The 17,924-nt window shown below is 48.1% G+C and overlaps 2 protein-coding genes across 9 annotated transcripts; both read right to left on the bottom strand.

Annotated features, from left to right (window-relative positions):
• Positions 1 to 1,076: 1,076 nt before the first annotated feature.
• Positions 1,077 to 3,941, bottom strand: LOC144171076 (alpha-(1,3)-fucosyltransferase C-like). 2 transcript variants are annotated; one of them, XM_077700964.1, is made up of 2 exons: positions 3,584 to 3,941; positions 1,077 to 3,062 (listed from the first exon to the last, which is right to left on the bottom strand). In XM_077700964.1, exon 2 carries the CDS (start codon positions 3,026 to 3,028, stop codon positions 1,787 to 1,789), a length of 1,242 nt encoding a protein of 413 aa, XP_077557090.1. In that variant the 5' UTR covers positions 3,029 to 3,062; positions 3,584 to 3,941; the 3' UTR covers positions 1,077 to 1,786. The 2 variants fall into 2 exon arrangements, with proteins under 2 accessions (XP_077557090.1, XP_077557089.1); XM_077700963.1 differs by having other exon boundaries at positions 1,078 to 3,062; positions 3,674 to 3,941.
• Positions 3,942 to 14,341: 10,400 nt separating this feature from the next.
• On the bottom strand, positions 14,342 to 17,270 carry LOC144171000 (alpha-(1,3)-fucosyltransferase C-like). 7 transcript variants are annotated; one of them, XM_077700962.1, is made up of 3 exons: positions 16,254 to 16,394; positions 15,791 to 15,891; positions 14,342 to 15,680 (listed from the first exon to the last, which is right to left on the bottom strand). In XM_077700962.1, the coding sequence occupies exons 1-3, from the start codon at positions 16,292 to 16,294 to the stop codon at positions 15,610 to 15,612; spliced, it is 213 nt and encodes a 70-aa protein (XP_077557088.1). In that variant the 5' UTR covers positions 16,295 to 16,394; the 3' UTR covers positions 14,342 to 15,609. The 7 variants fall into 7 exon arrangements, with proteins under 7 accessions (XP_077557088.1, XP_077557087.1, XP_077557084.1 ...); XM_077700961.1 differs by lacking the exon at positions 16,254 to 16,394 and adding an exon at positions 15,993 to 16,103; XM_077700958.1 differs by lacking the exon at positions 16,254 to 16,394 and adding an exon at positions 17,109 to 17,270 and having other exon boundaries at positions 14,342 to 15,891.
• Positions 17,271 to 17,924: the final 654 nt, after the last annotated feature.

Raw genomic sequence — 17,924 nt, 5'->3', positions numbered from 1 at the left:
CTCCTCATCCCACCGACTTCCAAGGAATAGCAATGGGAGATGCTTCTTTCCAGCCCCTCTCTGCCTACCCAGCTCCTGCTGGTGGACAGAGCACGGGCGGCGCGGACTGCATATGAGCTCCAGTGAAGAAGGAACCACTCCCCTGGGCCGCGCTCTGGGCTGTTCAGAAATCTGAATAGAAGTATTTCCCCTCCTCCCCGTTCTCCTCCACGTCCTCCTCCTGTGTTTCTGCCGCCGATATCGTCGCCTCAGTCCGCGGCGGTAGAGATGGATAAGTGAGATCGTCTAACACCCGCTTTGAGCTTCCTTTAATTTTGTAAAAAAACAGTTTCCACTCATGTGCTTCAACAGTACAACTCAAGCAACCACCATTCATGCATCATGCATTGATCTAACCTTACCAAGAATATCTCTTTGAAGTAATAGAGGGTGTGGTGAAGTGCATTTCACTTCTCCCTGGTATCACTATTTGTAGAGCGACGTGAGTGAATTTAAGTGACGTCGCGTGGGTAATCGTTGTGGGTCCCGTTTACAGCTTTGCTTTTCAACCACATTCACGGGTGAATTGGCGCGAATTTTTTAGCAGCGTGTTCTTTGTCATAGGCTCTAACCCGCCAATTTCTTAATGTAAACGCGCGTATAAGTCCGTTGTACATGTAAAGCCAGTCAATAATCAATTCTGAAAATCTGAACTCTTTGCGTGTTCCTTTAATCGTGCTGAAAGTGAAATAACCCCGTGTTCTTGTCTTCAAATTGAATTGCATAACAACGTACAAGTGAACTTTTTAGCCTGAGCGCAAACGGAAAGGACACGCAAAGAGACATGCAGACTAGCCCAACTGTTATACTTAATCAGCGTGCGGGTATCTAAAGGTATATTTGTACTACCGCGCATGCGTGATGCCCTTTCCTTTTACAATGCAGTGGAAGTAAAAAATGGTAGTTTCAGTATTCTTCGAATCTTAAAACACTGCGAAATTCCAGGTGAACAAAATTTATTGACAAACGGCAGTACCTGCCAGCTCGCACTTCGCAGCCGTCTTCCATTACCTGTGCAACAGCTAGCTTAAAGCTTACTATGTCATTCCAATCTGCGCGTGCGCCCTGCGTGGGCCATGGGGGTTCATCGCATAGGACGTATTTAAAAATTAAATTTTTCGCCGCGTAACATTGCGCATGAGTGCAGTTGTTCGGAAAGTGGCTTTGCTGCTCCTAGGAGCACTGCGCCGCGCGATGCCGTGCTCATGCTGAAATATTAGGGTAGTACAGAGGCACAGTGTGAAAATTAAACGGCTCATTTCAGCCTATAAGAACGACAAACCTCAAAATCTCCACATTTTTGTTTATTCAAGTCTGTGCAAATGTATCAAGTTTATACGCCTTTAAAAAGGGACACGTTTAAAAATACATTATGGCAGGGCTAATTCAAACGTAGGTTCTAAAAACACAAAGAAAAACACGAGCTAGGAAGAAATCATGGTTCAGTCTATAATTGTGTTCTTCGTAGTGTACAATGACTATCTATTCTAGATTATTCCTTATGAATGAAATTTAGGAGCATTTCACGTACTGGAAACAACATATGCGAATATTACTGAAGAACTATAAACAGAAAATGCGGAACATTACTGACAGTATACATCCTATTAAATTGTGGAAATATCGGATTGCAAATCATCGGTCTTTCGCCAAGGGTGCAGAAAGGGTGAAGAAATTACTTGCGCAGCCTCACAATCACGGGCGCCTTGGCCATGACGCCGCACAGGAAAGGTTGTTTTCAGTGGAGTTAGCGGCGTCCACATTCGGCGCCTTCCGTGAGAGCACAATTTGGACACGTAGGCCGGTTAAGTAACCACTGCGCAATGTCACGCCGAGTACTGTTGCTGAGCGGCGCATACAGTGCACTGCACAGCCTGCAAATATCATTCGAAGGAATGGTCACGATAAAATGGCGTCGTTGCAAAAAGAAGGCGGTGTAAAGATCGTGCGAGCTTCTAATTTCACTTAAAGTGGCAGAGACTTCCTTTGCATTTCGGACCCTGGAAGTGTCAACAAATGAATGCGGTGGAAGAAACCCTGTTAGAGTGGTAGCACCGAAAAATACCGATACTATGTTGTAGTCGAAGGAGTCGTAGATCATTTGAAGTGGGTGTTCGTAGCAGGGAGAGGATTCCATGACAAAGAGGAAAAAATACGCCTCTTCCAGTATGCTCAGGCATTCGTCGCGGGATGTGCAAAGTTCTGCACCGCAATTAGGAAGGAGATCAACTTGTACGTGGTGAAGCACCGCGCTTGCAAAGCGTTCAGTCCCCTTCCAACGACGGCTGGAGAACAGTTGATCACCGGCCCGTCCGATTTGTTCCTCCTCGCACTGGCTGATCATCCAGATAGCAGTTCTTGTCTTGTTGTAGAACACGCTGGTAAGGTTCGTAACAATATCTGTAGTCGACGTTGCTGTCCAATTCCTGTAGGGCACCACAACATCAGCATCTTGCCTGTACGACATGGTCCAGTTGAACAGCAGCGCCACCTCTCGGAGGTCCCGCGACAACGGCGCTTGGAAAAGCCCCCGAGCCCATAAAATCCACAGCTGGCTGGCGTGCCGATAGGATGGAAGATCAGTCGAGTTGACGCTGCCAGCATCGAAGACGATGGCGTCGCTTTTGCGGATGAGGCTGCGGTTAGCGGTGATGTAGCAACCGCTAGCTCCACTAACGAACGAGCATCGAAGGGTTGCGACGTTGCCAGTATAAGGCGTTTTCTCATGTTGCCAGATAAGAATTTGTGGTGGGACAGCGCTAGGGTTGCCGCTGCGTAGATGCCAGGGCACAAATTCCATCTGCGCTTCCCATCGTACTTGGAAGTCCTGAAGAGCACAGGACCCAGCGTACGCGCACCAAAACAGCATCGCAATCGTAGTGAGCAGTTTACCGGCCCAGAAAATGTCCGGGATATTTTCCCTCCATGCGTACACGCATTCGTAGTGTTGACGTATGGCAGCGGTGAGGGAGTCGCGAGCATCTTGCATGGTTTCGCGAAGACTGTTCCCGGTGCGGAAGGGACTGAAAAAAGAAGAGTAAGGTAATTGTTAGGCACCGGTAGATGCAGCGAGTTATACAAATATACACGGAACCACGACATCAGCTTTCCTGGGGTAACCGGTATCTTAAATATTTTATAAACTGGGGTTTTATACACAGCGTGCCGTAGAGCGGATTTCATATACGACTTAGAGCATCGTACATTTTTACAATGCTATCCAGGCCTTTGTAAAGTGACCGAATTGAGAGCGCAGGAATAATGCGGATCATGGTTCTTTTGCAATAAAATGCACAGCTGATCTCAAAGATGCGGGTTTGATTCCCGGCCGCGGCGACCACGGTGGCCGCTTTTCTGATGGAGGCGAAAAGCGAAAACGCCCGTGTGATCGAGATTTCAGCCACGTTAAGATCCCAGATGGTCAAAATTAATCCGGAACCCTCCACTACGGCGCGCCTCATCGCCTGTGTAGCGTCGGCGCGTTAAACATCTCAATCAATCAATTACTCATTCAATCAAATCAATCTTTTGAAATAAAAGATACCTCAAGCTTTGCCCTCTTTGCGTAGCGCTGCCACGAGAGATGTTTGGGCTTGACCAAACTGCTGAAGCGGTTGTTTAACTGCGTCCTTACTTGTGTGCTGGCGACATCAGGCTGTTTTCTTGGAGCGTCCTTGAGCTTCCCTTGCGGCTTCGTGCAGTAGGCATACAACTGTGCGTGTGCACAGCAGGAGGCGGTCCTCAGGCGTTGACGCTTCTGCGCCGTTGCGCTGGCAAGCGGGAAGCAAAGAAATTGAACGGATAAAGCAGCCTGTATTACTAACATTGCACAATTGACAGGAATTTCAGCGCAGCATTGACTTTTCAGATACTATCTTCAAGCTTATCTGTGGCACTCAAGAAATGACATCGTCACTGGTTGAATTGCACAGGAGGCTGCAACAAGGACGTCCTTGTTTGGTCGTATCATTAAAAAATACCATGAAATTTCATGTTCGTTTTCCTCTTCATGAAACGTTTAATGTGAGACAGGAAAATTACGGTATTATGTGAAGAACGTAAACGATCCGTATAAATAATTTTTGTCGATTGTCGCGGGAGCGTCGACCAATCAGGCGACAGCACCTTTGCGTGGCCCATTTAGGCGTTTGCGAGATCAAGATTAGGCTAGCTTCCCTCGCGCTTTGGCTGTTCACTGGCAAGCGGGCGCACTTCCATGAGGCGCAGTGACGGCCATCTTTTTTTAAAGCGATGCTTTCTTTGTCTGACTTGTGTCGGTGGAGAAAAAAAAAACGCACTGCACGAAAGCAACTTTACACTGGGGGAGGGTGCATGATGAAGAGGATGGCGACGCTGGTGGAACCTTTCTCCGATACAAATTCAAAGTCCGCAACCCAATCAGCCAAATTCCAAATCAACGACATTCGGATGACCCAATCACAAACTAATTGATATATAGAAAACTATAACATCGACCCGCCGCGGTGGCTCAGTGGCTAAGGCGTTGCGCTGGTGAGCACGACGTCGCGGGTTCGATTTCCGGCCGCGGCGGCCGCTTTTCTGATGGAGGCGAAAATCTAAAACGCCCGTGTGTCCGAGATTTCGGCGCACGTTAACGGTGTTGTGCCACTGTGCATTCTTTGTTGCAAACGTTTTATATTTCTTTAGAAAGCATGATACATGGTCTCACATGCACATATTCTGAGTAAAAACATTATTATCGCACAATTCATGCGAACAGGATTCGGTTTCGCTTTCTGGGCGCCGATTCACGCAGTGACGTCACAGTGTTGCGAGGACGCTGTGCCCCGTGTGTCTACCATGCGGCGCTGCGGTACGCTGCGACTTTACTGCGGCGTCTGCTCCCGCACACACGTGCTTCACCACGGAAGTAAACACGCCGACTCATCATGTCAAGCCGCGACAGCTCCGACACAGACTCTTTGTCTGCATCCTCTGATGCAGACAAATGAAAACCATGGATATGCAAACCATGGAAATGCAATTGGATATGCAAACCATGCCCTTAAATAACCGCTCAAAAAAAAAAAAAAAAAACTGCCCCCGCCGCGAACTGAACCCGGAACGTTCACAGCGTGGGTGCGACGCGCGAAACCAATGCGCCACCGCACAAACGGCGTCGCTCTGCGAAATAGGCGGTGTATTAGATGGGGGCCCATCCTTCGAGTCGTACGTCGGTGTTTACTAGCTAGTTTACACAATTCCTTGCTGGTAAACTGAAATTTCTTAAATAGCGCTTGCGCAGCAATTATAAGGTTCCCCGAAGCCCCCGCAGTAGCTTGTCGCCATCAACTGCTCCTTCGCGAAAGCGCTCGCAAAAATAAGTGTGCCCGGCTGCGACTGCGATTTTACACTGTAGGGATAGTGCTTGCCGTACTTTGGTTTTACGTTTTACGTTAAAAACCTTGGCCGATATCGATCTCTTATTACCCAAATTACCCTACGTAACTCTTCTTCTGCACGAAACTGACCTTATATTTTCTACAGGTGAGCCGATCGCACAGGCATATGCAGTTTGCAGCTCTGGGGTAGCGGCGTAGCCGAAGAGCACCGCCGAAGCGTCGAACGCCAAAATTGATTGATTGATTGTAGGGTTTAACGCGCCGACGCAACGCAGGCGATGAGGCGCGCCGTAGTGGAGGGCTCCGGATTAATTTTGACCACCTGGGGATCTTTAACGTGCGCCGAAATCTCGCACACACGGGCATTTTTGCTTTTCGCCTCCATCAGAAAAGCGGCCGCCGCGGCCGGGAATCGAACCCGCGACCTCGTGCTCAGCAGCACAACGCCTTAGCCACTGAGCCACCGCGGCGGGTGAACGCCAGAATACGGATCGCGTTAGCGCTAGTGTTGAGTTGTATGGGCTTCATGGACCTTACTGAGTTTATGCTACAACCCAACCCAAACTCAATATTTTTATGTCCTACAACTGAGCAGGAAGTTATATATACAATTATGAACTTGAAAAACAGCAGCACGTGTGACGCAGACGACATGCAAATTAAACCGATGAAGCACGTTGCGGACGTCGTTGCACCTTGTCTAACTCATATTTTTAATGTGATTTTATCATCAGGCTTGCTTCCTAAAAAATGCAGATGGCGAAGGTGGTCCTTATATTAAAGGTGGGGATAAAAATTTACCTAAGAACTATCGTCCAATATCTATCTTACCGGTGTTCTCTAAAGTAATTGAAAAGCTTATACATGCAAGGTTATCCGATTTCCTTGGCAAAAACCTATCGCAACATAGTTTTCAACATGGATTTTGCAAGCACTGTTCCACAGAAACGGCTTAACTGAAACAGAAAGAAATAATCCTGCATAACTTCTCGCAAAATATACTGACATTAGGTATATACATAGATTTTTCAAAGGCTTTTGATTCCTTAAATCGGCAAACATTACTGGATAAACTTCACACGTATGGCGTACGCGGGGTTGCTCGCACCCTTATGTCCTCCTACTTGAAATATCGAAAACAGTATGTCTGTCTGGGAGAATTTTCGTCCGAACTTAAACGCATCGGCTCAGGTGTTCCCCAGGGGAGTATTCTAGGACCACTTCTTTTCTGCATATACGTCAACGACCTTCCAAACGCTTTGTGTCACCCAAAAGCTTCGCTTGTCTGCTACGCAGATGACACAACCTTGTTAATAACTGGTACGACAACTGAGGATGTACAGGAAACTAGTAATGATATGCTTCCCCGTCTTGCAACCAGGGGCAGGCAAAATTATCTACTAATAAATACAGACAAAACAAAGGGTATTCTTTTCAGGCAAAAAAACAAAAATGTCTCGCCACTAACACTTACGATCAATACAAACAACATAGAATTGGTAACAACTATGAAGGTGTTGGAGTCAACTTGCATTGCAACTTAACCATGGATCAACATATCAACGAAGTGCATCGGTAATTGTGCAGAACTGTTGGCGTAATTAATAGAAATCGATATACACTTCTGGAACGCATTAAACTTTTGTTGTATAATTCCCTTATCTTACCGCACTTCTCCTACTCCCATTTAGTATGGGGTGCCACAACACAAACAAATATGACCAGCTTATTGACCCTACAGAAAAAGGCCTTAAGAATTATTGCGAATGTCCCCTATCACTACCACACAAAAGAGCTTTTCACCCAATTCCGTGTCGTTAATGTTCTAAGTCTTTACGATTTCAGATTGCTAAACTCCTTTCGTATAGCTGTTAAAAGTCGCAACTCATTCTTTAGTGACATATCTAACCTAACAAAAAACGCTGTGGCGTACCAAACGCGTTTTCCGTCCCTATGGTACACGCCGACACCCCGCAACAATTACCGTCTCCAGTCATTAACGTCTAACCTCCTGGTGTTGCTTAATAGATACGACACCATTTCCATTGATAATACCGCCTTTCTCCGAAAAATCTAAAAACATTGTTTGTCTCCTAAAAAGCCTTGTGTCAGTTTCTCTCATTGTTTTGAGAAATTAGCAATTGTATAAAGTACTTATTGGTCACTGTTTCCGATGTTTTTTGTATACAGCCTCCCTTCAAAAAAAAAAAAAGAAATTTTGCTTCCTTTTGTTGAAAAAAAAAGTTATTGTATATAATGCTTCTTTTGCCCATATTGTAGCAATTGTATACTTATTACCATTCCCGCTTCCACTAAGTATGGCCATGACTGTGATTTTATTTATTATGTCTTCCTTTTATTTCTCTTTTGTGTGTGCGTGTGTGTGTGTGTGTGGTGGGTGTGTGTGTGTGCGCGCGTGTGTGCGTGCGTGTGAATGTGTCTTTTTTTTCCCTCGGTTAATCCACAAGATGTGTAATGAAATAATATCGCATACGGTCGTGATATCTGCTGTTGCCGGAAACCGGGGCAGCCGCCTCGTCAAGCCGCTTGTAACAGTGGCTTTTTGCGGTTGTGCCCTCCTTTCGTAAAAGAAAGGAAAATACACGATTTGATTGATTTGATATTACACTCCAGAAACTAACAACATAGAGCCGCATTCATTGCGGCACGAATGTTGTCGGGGCGCAGTTTTCGCTTCTCGGTCGATTCCCAACGACGCGTCGGGCGACCAGTCGGGCGACCAGTCGGGTGACCGGTTTTGGTCGGCGAGTAAATCACACTACGGCGACTTTCTGTCGGCCGACGTGTTTGTGTCGCCGTCGGCGTAGTTTGACAACGCGGCAGTTGGCCGATGGTTTTGCGACTCAACGGCGTCGCCGTCGTGTCGGCCTAGTGTGTTGATACGACCAAGAGACCAAACAAACTGTGGTAACTGGAGTTCACGTTGACGTCGCTCGAGTCGCTAGCGTGGTATGACGTCACAAACTTTGTTATGCTGGCAATTCATTGACGCTAGCGATGGGTCCCGATCTCCAGAAGAGCATTTAGGTACTTTTTAGAAGCGAAATAAAATATATATTAAGCGCTTGCTGTACCCAGCACTTCGTGTTGAGGGTCCTTGCATACAGAGAAAGCCTACAGCAGGCGTTTTACAGACTTAAAATTTGGTGGCACAACCCCTTTAAAGATCCCCAGGCGGTCAAAATCCGGAGCCGTCCACTACGGCGCGCCTCATCGCCTGCGTCGCGTCGGCGGGTTAAACCCTACAATCAAACAATCAATTATAACATCACAACCGGCTCGCTCAGCGTTGTCATAGGTTTGGACTTTGGCTGATTGTATTGTGCACTTTGCATTCGTATCGCAGAAAGATTCGAGTTTTAGCCACTTTTCTCCCAGAAAGGGCCGCGAGGTCTTTATTTTGCCATCATCTTTGCCCCATCCCCGCTTGCCATCATCTTTGCCCCATCCCCGCTCGGATAGTAACTCTGATTCAGAGCACCGGAAACCATAAGTACCAACTTACCAGGGCACAGCAGGAACAAAGCGAAAATACGTATGTCAAAAATTGGCCGCTTATCTGTTTGCTTCGCTGAAAAATTCGACGAAAGATATTCTCCCGCCCCTGCCACGTAGCTCTCGCCTCCTGCTTCCCCACTCCCTCCCTGCATGTTCACAATGCTCGTGCGCCATCTGTTGGGACAGCGCACGTCCTTTTGTTTTTTTGCTCTGCTTGGAACAGTACTAGCTGATATTTTTTTAGTGTTCGCATTTATCTCGCCCATCTGCGACGCCATTTTAACGCGTTTTTTTTCTTTTGCAATCGTAAGATCCATTCCTCATTAAAAGACCGCTAGTAGTCTGGGTTATGTACTTACACTTTGCCTCAAATGTATTTTGCGCCGCATAATGTCGACATGTGTGAGCCATGCCAGCAATTTTAGTGCTTTGGAACGGTCTTGCCTACGTATACGTCGTGTTAAAGCATTCTTTCACTTCGGCTGGGTGGCTACACCGAGTGACAAACAGACAGACAAAAATTTCGCGTTTAGCCCAAGGACTATACTCTATAAAAATACAACAGATGTCATATGTGTGTTAGAAAGATAACGGCTGTTTTGGGAAGCTGTAAAAATGCAGCATGCATACGTCAGCAACAAAGAAATACACAACGAAAGTAAAAAAAAATGGCCCCGCCTCTCGAAAGACGATACCCTTCTGCTGCCCCTGCCCCGTCAATACCTCTCTTTTCTCCCCATCCACCTCGTACGCTCTTTTGCTCCCGTCTATTTCCCTCCCGTTGCCACGAGGCCTAGGCTCGGGCACGAGCTCTTGTACTTTTATGTCAAAATATTTTTTGTCAACGCGCATAAATCAAGCGCACATTTATTTTCAATTAAAAAAAACAGCGCATAGTATTTAACTAGGGATGTTCTGCCTCAAATGTGCCTAACGTTTTCTTTTGTTGAACAATGTTGATAAGTAGGAAGTATGGTACCAGATTGAGTGTTGTGGAAAGGTTTTGCGTATATAAACTTCTGATTTCAGAAACATTTTTTTCGCAGGGTGCCTGAATTGACGGACGGACGGACGGTCGGTTGGTCAGTAGGTCGGTCGGTAGGTCGGCAGATGAGACAGACATACGGACAGGCCAAACTTTTCGGGTTTAAGTAGCCCAAGTAAGACTTAAGGCTTGAAGACTTGAAGACTTCAAGTCTTCTAGTCAAGTACGTCAAGTCAAGTCTTCAAGTCAAGTAAGACTTGAAGACTTAGAAGGCTTGAAGAGCAGGCCTTAGGAGCCGCTAATTTTAACAGCACGTCCGATGGCTAGCGTCCACGGAAAATCGCTAAATCAACCTGCCGCGTTAAAGCCGACGTTGGCGTTGTCCCCCGTCTAGGGCGGCTCCTGACTGCCCATTGGCAGCAACGCGTTCCGTTGCGCCAGCCTGTATGTCAGGAATAAATGAATAAATTTATTGTACAAGGATAGCCCCCTAGTCTTTTGGGGAGACAGGGGAAATAGTTGGGTGTCTATAAAGCTCGTGTTTTATTGACGAGGTGAACCTCCCCCTCGAAGGACCATAGTCCAAGCAGCACGTTGTTGGCCCCATTCTTTGGGTACATGCAGCCCTGTAGAAATGTGACGCCAGGGGACTTGCGTCCGTTCGGATCCCTTCAAGTACCATACGTGACGCCAGTAAGTGGCTGATTGTCGGTCGATCTTGGTGGCACAGGTAACAGGGAGCACAGAAGCAGGTCTGGTGGAACTTGCGTGTTCTTGTGTGGCTGGTAGTGTTCCCAACGAGCTAAGATGTAGAAGCCAGGAATGCCGGCTGCTGAAGGAGGCGACAAAGCAGACGTGGAGCTGGTTTGCAGTTTCAACACAAGACTAATGCCAGGAGTCGGCCGGACAACAAGTTAAGCGCTCCCCCGAAAGGTGTCCGTTGAAGAGGGCGGGGGAATGACCTCCGTTGTAAGCCGGCGGCGGCGTCGCCAATACGCGTCTTTCACAAAGGCGCACTGTCGTCAAGCCGGCGGCAGACCGGAGGGAAAGGAGAAGTCTCCGTTGGCGGGAGCCGCTTGCGCGCGGGTGCCGAGAGGCTTCCGCTACAGAGGCTACCCCCCTAGACTGCGGAGCTTTTAAAGAAAGGCAGCAGTTACCGGCTGAATGGCGAAAGGTCAGAGTCCCCTGGTCAGGCACGTACCCAGGATTTTTTTTCGGGGGTGGGGGGCCCAACTTAAGGTAACTTTTCTATGCAAATTAGGGGAGAGGGCCGTTACTAGTACAAACACGATAAACGCCCAGCGTTTACTATAAAGGCGCGTAAACCTGCATAGAGAAATGAAATTAAGTGTACCCGCCCTTGTGATGGAGGCGAAAAGCGAGAAACTCGTATGTTCGAGATTTCTGCGCACGTTAAAGATCCCTACGCGAAGTTTGCAAAATTAAAAAAAACAACAGCAGTAATTAAAATATTTACAGGAATAAATACGCGTACTGCACAGTAACTATACATTCCCTCTGCTAATGTTAAGGCATATTTCCCGAGCAATCGAAGTCGGCATAAACGGAAGTGCATGTAGGCACTCGAGAGTTCAGATCTCCGTGGCAAACCTCTTGCGCTTCCATATTTTTCTCCAAACAACACCTGTGACTATTAGTTATGAAGGAAGGAAACAAAATGCTTGGTAAATCCGAGATGTCATACGCCTAATTCCTAGTGTTATTACCCTAAAACACCCTCAGAGTTCAACGTTTAACGGTCTACCATTCAAAGCACCAACGATTCAGGCCTCGGAAACTGCAGTATCGAGACGCACCGGGACTGCACTATATGTAGATTAAAAAATGGTGGCAAGCGTCAGCGCTTACCTATGGAAGTTTTGTAAACAAGCTTGTTATTTCCAGGGATGCGCCTTGTCGCTTCCTCGGCGTCGCATCGTGGATTGTCCTGCTGTCTTTGCCCATAGCAATGGCTCAGGATCCAAGTCGGGAATGGGCTTCTCCTCCGTCCTCTCGTTCGGCCCGTTGGGGAAGTAAACTCGTTGCTCTCTGCCGACACCTTGACGATACTCCGACATCGCGAGACTAAGTTATGTTTAATGCGCCTGGTATTTTCATCGCATGTACCCGGGTTTTTATAACTTCTATAATACAAACACACAGTTGGCAGTCCAATTTTTGCAGCCGAAATTTCTATCGCTCAAAAGTCTGGTAGGTATCCGTCGATATGTCCGGCCCACGTTCATTTTCACCGATCACCCGCTGCACACCCGTCTCTCTCATGTTGACGATTGGTTACCTTGACTCCGTGCCCCTCCCCGCTCAAGCCCGGTGTTCTCGAGGTCTGTTCATAGGAATGCAGCTCGGGGTCCGTAAACCCGCCAGTAAAGTTTGGTTCGTTAATTGTTGAGGTGGGTGGTGTCGTCGTGGAAGATGGTGAAGGACCCGATGACGAGACGAGGCAAGTAGATGATGAAGAAAAAGTCTAATTACACTTATTTACAGGAGACGACGAAGCATGAACATAAGATAACACAGGACGATGAAAACTGGGCTACCATTACCAGGCACCGCAGAGCACAAAAAGGGTATCGCGGCATGGTCCCTGATGGGGGCCCGGTGGCCAAAAAGGGTGCCGAACCGCCGCGCGGTTGTCGAGAAATTCGCGGGGCTCTGGCGCCCACAAACCACTACGGGAGCAAGTCTTGATGCGACCGCTCTTGGCCGCAGCTCCGGACTCAGCAAAATTGCGCATGCAGTCGGAAGCGAAGCCGCCCCCTCACAGCAGCACACGTACCAATTAGGATTTTGACCCCCGCTCCCCCCTGTCCGCCGCTCCCGAAAGTCGGGAGGAAACGATTTGTAGGAAAACGGTTTTGTAGGGCCCTTAAATTTGATGAGGCACACGTGTCGTCGTGGATGTGTGCGTAACGCTTCGATGGCCTTTAGGTCATCCGTGAAGATGATAGCCCTGGTTGTATTGGGAGCTATAACATCTGGAATCATGTGAACACCCAGGAGGGTGGCTGGCATCCAGTTCAGTAGCGGAAATTAGCTGATTTACAGAGAAACACTGCGCACTCGTTGGGCTTAAGTTCATTGCAGTAACCGCTATGAGGAGGCACTTTTCATCTATATATAACGCTCTATCTGGGTAGATGGTTGTGCGCGGGTTGTGCGCGCCTCCGTGCTTTAGGCAACGCATAGGGAGTGTTTACTGTGACGGAGGCCGAACACGAAAACGTCTAGGTGTTCGAGTTCCTGGTGACTCGTCAAGGATGTGTGATTGGGGTATTGTAGTCCCCCGCTTTACAGCAATCTATCACAGAAAGTAACCTGTGCCAGTACTCTGAATAGTGTATGCGTACACCGAGTCCTACCCTCCACACACGCGCACGCACGCAAGAACGTGCGTGCGTGCAAAGAAACAATTGCTGTCTCTAGGAGCACGTGCACTATACGCACGCAAATCCCCCACCATGCTGCATTGGGCAACGGTTGATAGCACGGATATATGCTGCTTTTTTTGCACGATATTCCGTGATTGGCGGAGCCGATAAGCCTAACATTCCACGCGCTTGACCGTAACTTGAGTTCATGAAGTAAAACATCGCTACTCTTTTTCTGCCACCGCTTCATCACAGCTTTGTAGCAGCGAATATGGTGCATAGTTAGTTGGGCCGCTGTGCTCCGTGTATAAGCATTCAGATTTTATTACGTTTCTTTTTTTTTTTTTCAGAAAGGACTTAATACTAAGTTTTTCAGGACGTGGCCTATACGTTTGCTTCATTGAATCATTTTAAAGGTGGCTACTAAATGGCGTCCTGCAATCAATTATTTGCATGTCCTCGTACCCGCGACATGAGTTAGCCTGATTATATAGACCCTGGAAACTGGAATTCGGTTCCCAGAAGTGGCGGCAAGATATTCTTTTACTCGTTGCACTGCGCATGCTCCTTATGAAGAGCATATAATTCCTATCGCGTGGGCAATTCTAATTATAGCGCTGAAAAGGCCACGAGTTTTGACTGGAACCCTCCCCGCAGGACACAGCGTGATGGCCGAGTCCCATGCGTATACGGCCCGCGGGTTCGCCCGCATGACTGGGAATAGCGGAGAGGGCAGCTCAATTCGAAACAGAAGTGGAAATCACTTAAATGCTTACGGTGCGCTTGCGCTATACAGGTCTCACCCCAGCTGTTAAAACGCTTATGATAACGCCCGACATCAAACTTGAGGAGACTTGCCATTTGAAAATGTCGCTGTAAACAACATACGCCAGGGACGAGACCTTAAAGCTTTCTTGAAACTTCGCTGCCTGCTACCAAAAAATCATTAGTATAACAAACATGTTCCCTTCTGGGGCCTACTGTTTCGTTCCTCGTATGAGCCACCCCCACGATATATAGGATAATCAAAGGAGCAAATAGCTTGTTCTAAAATCACACATGTTGTCTTTATTCATAAAAGTACTTAAGGGGTACTTCGTTTACAAACAATCAACGGGTCACACGCCAGGACGGGCAGTCCATAAAACTGTAGTTCGAAGCATTGTGCTGTATGTGTGCAGCCTTGCGCAGACTTGTGTGCAGGCCAGCTAGTCAGTCTTTTCTGGGCTACGGGTACCCAGACTACCCGGCGCCAGCAACAGAAAACTGTTCATAATCCCGCTTGTTGCATTCCGAACGACTTCTCCACCACTTCAGTACATCCCCGTTCGAAGTACTGCCTCGCTGTTCGTAGAGGGCGTCGCAAAGCGCGCAAAGGTGATTTTTGGGCGCGACGATTTCGTATTCCTTCTTCCAGGTCATGTACTCGCGGAACTTGTCAAAGCGGGTGAAAATTCCCAGGAGCGCATGGAGTATGGCCTCCACATTAGGAAAAGTGGTGGTATCCACGAACGACATTGGTGGAGCGATGTCACCGAGACTTGAACTTCCGAAGTAGACGGGTATGATGTCGTGCTCAAGGGCGTCTAGTATCATCTGATGGGGATGTTCAAAGCAGGAGGAGTTCTCAGCTACGACAATGTAGAAATATTGCGTTCGCAGTAGCTTTAGGCACTCAGCGCGTGTCTTGCAAATCTCACGGCCACATTTTTTGACAATCCGGGTGCCGCTGCCACCCACCACCAACTGCGAAAGCATCCACTCGAGAGTAGTCGGTATCTTCGTTGCTTTGCCTTCCCTGATTCGCTCTTCTTCGCACTCACTGAGCAGCCACACGCCAGGTGAGGTTGGTGTCGAAGAGCCTATTGATGTCGAAGACTTGATGTCGAAGAGCCTCTTGAAGGTTTCGCCCGAGTACGGAGCTCGCAATCGGGTCCAGCGTTTGAACGACGTGGTCACGTCGGCATCCCTGCGGTAAGACATTGTCCAGTTGAACTGCGTCCTGATATGTTGGAGACCATGGGACGCCTGAGAAGGAGGGTCACCGCGGGCCCAGAAAACCCACACTTGGCCCCGATGCCGATGAACTGGGAAGTCCGGCAAGTTGGCGGAATCAGCCTCAATCACGACGGCGTCGCTTTTCCACAGGTAGTCCCTGTCCTTTGTGACGAAACAACTACCGCGGGCAGACCGACGAGGGCAGTGCTGCATGACGAGCTCGCCCTCAGCTGGCAAGGGCTCCTTCCCCTCCCAGCGATAGTTTGGTGCTGACCAGAGCAAGATACGGGGGTTGTCGAGCTCGTCGTCCAAGGAGCTACCCGCCGGGTTGCGCTCGTGCCACGGACTCCAGGTACGCATCAGTTTCGCCTCCAACGCCGCTTCCCTCTGGTAGTTCACGAGGAGGGCAGGTATGCACGACGAAAGACCTATCAGCAGCGCAATGCCGACATAACGCAGGACGTCGCCCCACTCACAGAAAAGACAAGTCAGCGTACGCTTAACCTTCTTCCAGCAAGGTGCGAATCGGTGCCACCAGCTCTGCCGGCGTGGTGAACCCATTGGACCGCTGCGCCACACGTGGAAGCGGAAGAGCACCCTGAAAAGAAAAAAAAAATCAAGAACGTGTCTTCCATAAAGCAATACTTATCCACCCAACACACAAGCGCCCGCATTAAAGGCACGGCATACAATTGTTACCACGAACAAGTATACACTTTTATCTGCTTGCATGACGTCTGAAGCAATCCGGCTGCAGCAAAAGGCACTGCGCTAATAAAATATCCGCAAATTGGGGTGGCCGCTCTTTAACCCGACTCGTATTACCACGGAACACGATAACATGCGCTTTGTATGCGTTCTTCCGACTTCGGCCTGAATAACGAGCAAGGCGAAAATCTTAAGCGAGGCTCGAATTGCTCGTACTCAGCACAAAAGTACACAATTCCCTCGACAGCATACCTCCCGTCGCTGTAGTGGTCTGCGTTCCTTCTTCGCCGCATATGCAATGAAAGTATAATACTGCAAGTATAACACTGCTACGCGTGCATAATTTCTTTGTTTTTTTAGTAAATGCGTAGCCAGCATCTTCTACCATGAATTCCTAAGCGTGTGAAAACACTTACTCGGGCTACGTTGCTAGAAGCTCGCACACACGTTTAACGAGTCTCTATTGGTTTCCAAGAACTTGATAGTCAACGAAGATCATCCAGCCAGACAATTGCACCCACAGCTTTTGGTAACGCTCTCGCAGTACGCTCAGATATGTTTTAGTAAGAATATCTTCGCTGTTGCCTCTGCTGACAACAGAACGATCAATAAAAATAGAAAACAAGAAGTTTCCCTTATTGTGGAATAGCGATAATCTGTGTGCGTTCGTGCGAGTCCGCTGCTAATGGTAAATGCACTATCGCCATTGTAGACTTGAGAAAAAGAAAAAGAGACAGAGAGACTGTGTCCAGCTCATTTTGGTGAGATGCCGATTACGTTATCTTGGCCTCACTGCGCGGGCGCAACTCGCAGCCCCTAGTCTGCTTTTGCCATAACTGCGTGCAAGCACACGTAAAAGGCGGTATATCGCGGTACAAGCGCCTTAGTATCAGCCACTGTTAAGTGGGTGACGAACGGCAGCGTAACTCTATAGGCGCGCGCACTGGACGCTTGACAACACAGAAACATTTTGGCTCTGAGCTAAGTAAAGCCTCCACCGGTTTGGCTCATAGGTAGCTTCTATTATAACGTGATCATGATTAAAACTAAGCAGTTTCCCATAGGTTTCCTGGCGGGGAAGGGGGGGGGGGAAGCAACGGGCCTTACCTTCATGTTTATAATTGCTGTTTACTCGTTCGACTTGTGAGCCCCTATAGATAGCTGGTCCTGACGTCACTGTACTTCCAAGTTGGTGAACGGATAGCTTGCACTGACATCACTGTATCTGCCATGATGGTGCTCGGAGTGCATGGTGGAAGGCTGTGAACTGATGTGCCGCTCCTATTTCTAGCAGCGTTGAGAAAGCCCAGAGCAGTGCACCAGAAAGGGCGGTGGTGACGTCACGCGCGAGCCATGTATAGCATTGCAGTTCGGCCCATCTACCGCAGATGCAGTGCCAGTTCTCGCTAACGTCATAACTGCAAGCTTTGGGAGGTTACCTTACCACGGAAAGAAAAGCTGCAGGGCATAATCGCCCCCGGTATTCGATCTAACTTGTCATATTATAGTTGCAAATTTATATCAGTGTGTTGTTATAGGGTACACGTTGGCATAATTTAATAAAACAGTAAAACGGAACTGCCACTGCAGCAGGCAAAAGGATGGTTTAAATTTTAACGTTACCCGCCGCGCTGGGTCAGTGGCTAAGGCGTTGTGCTGCTGAGCACGAGGACGCGGGCAGCGCGCCTCATCGCCTGCGTTGCGTCGGCGCGTTAAACCATACAGTCGAAATTTTAACGTTAAATAAGACAACAAACTTTGAAACATTAGGACAGTGTAAGAAATAGCCATTTGCCTGCCTCTCGCTGCCAAGCGCCGCGGCTGGCAACCGTCGTATCTGGCTAACGTAGAAGTTTGAATGAATTGGTTTATCGTTAACTACAAAAAGCAGCGCATGAAACAAAGAAGCACAACTTGTGAGAC

Source organism: Haemaphysalis longicornis, unplaced genomic scaffold (genome assembly GCF_048455015.1).
Source record: "Haemaphysalis longicornis isolate Haplotype H1 unplaced genomic scaffold, Haemaphysalis longicornis Haplotype H1 scaffold_1, whole genome shotgun sequence".
In the NCBI taxonomy this organism is placed as follows: Eukaryota; Metazoa; Arthropoda; class Arachnida; order Ixodida; family Ixodidae; genus Haemaphysalis; species Haemaphysalis longicornis.
Note: the sequence above shows the minus strand (reverse complement) of the source record. Positions and strands in the feature narration are given on the sequence as shown.

Coding starts and splice junctions, on each gene's coding strand:
- LOC144171000 (XM_077700955.1), bottom strand. CDS start 16,294: ATGCGGCGAAGAAGGAACGCAGACCACTACAGCGACGGGAG. Junction 15,892..16,253: donor GACCACTACAGCGACGGGAG/GTATGCTGTCGA, acceptor TTTTCTTTTCAG/GGTGCTCTTCCGCTTCCACG.
- LOC144171076 (XM_077700963.1), bottom strand. CDS start 3,747: ATGCCTACTGCACGAAGCCGCAAGGGAAGCTCAAGGACGCTCCAAGAA. Junction 3,063..3,673: donor CTGATGTCGCCAGCACACAA/GTAAGGACGCAG, acceptor TTCTTTTTTCAG/TCCCTTCCGCACCGGGAACA.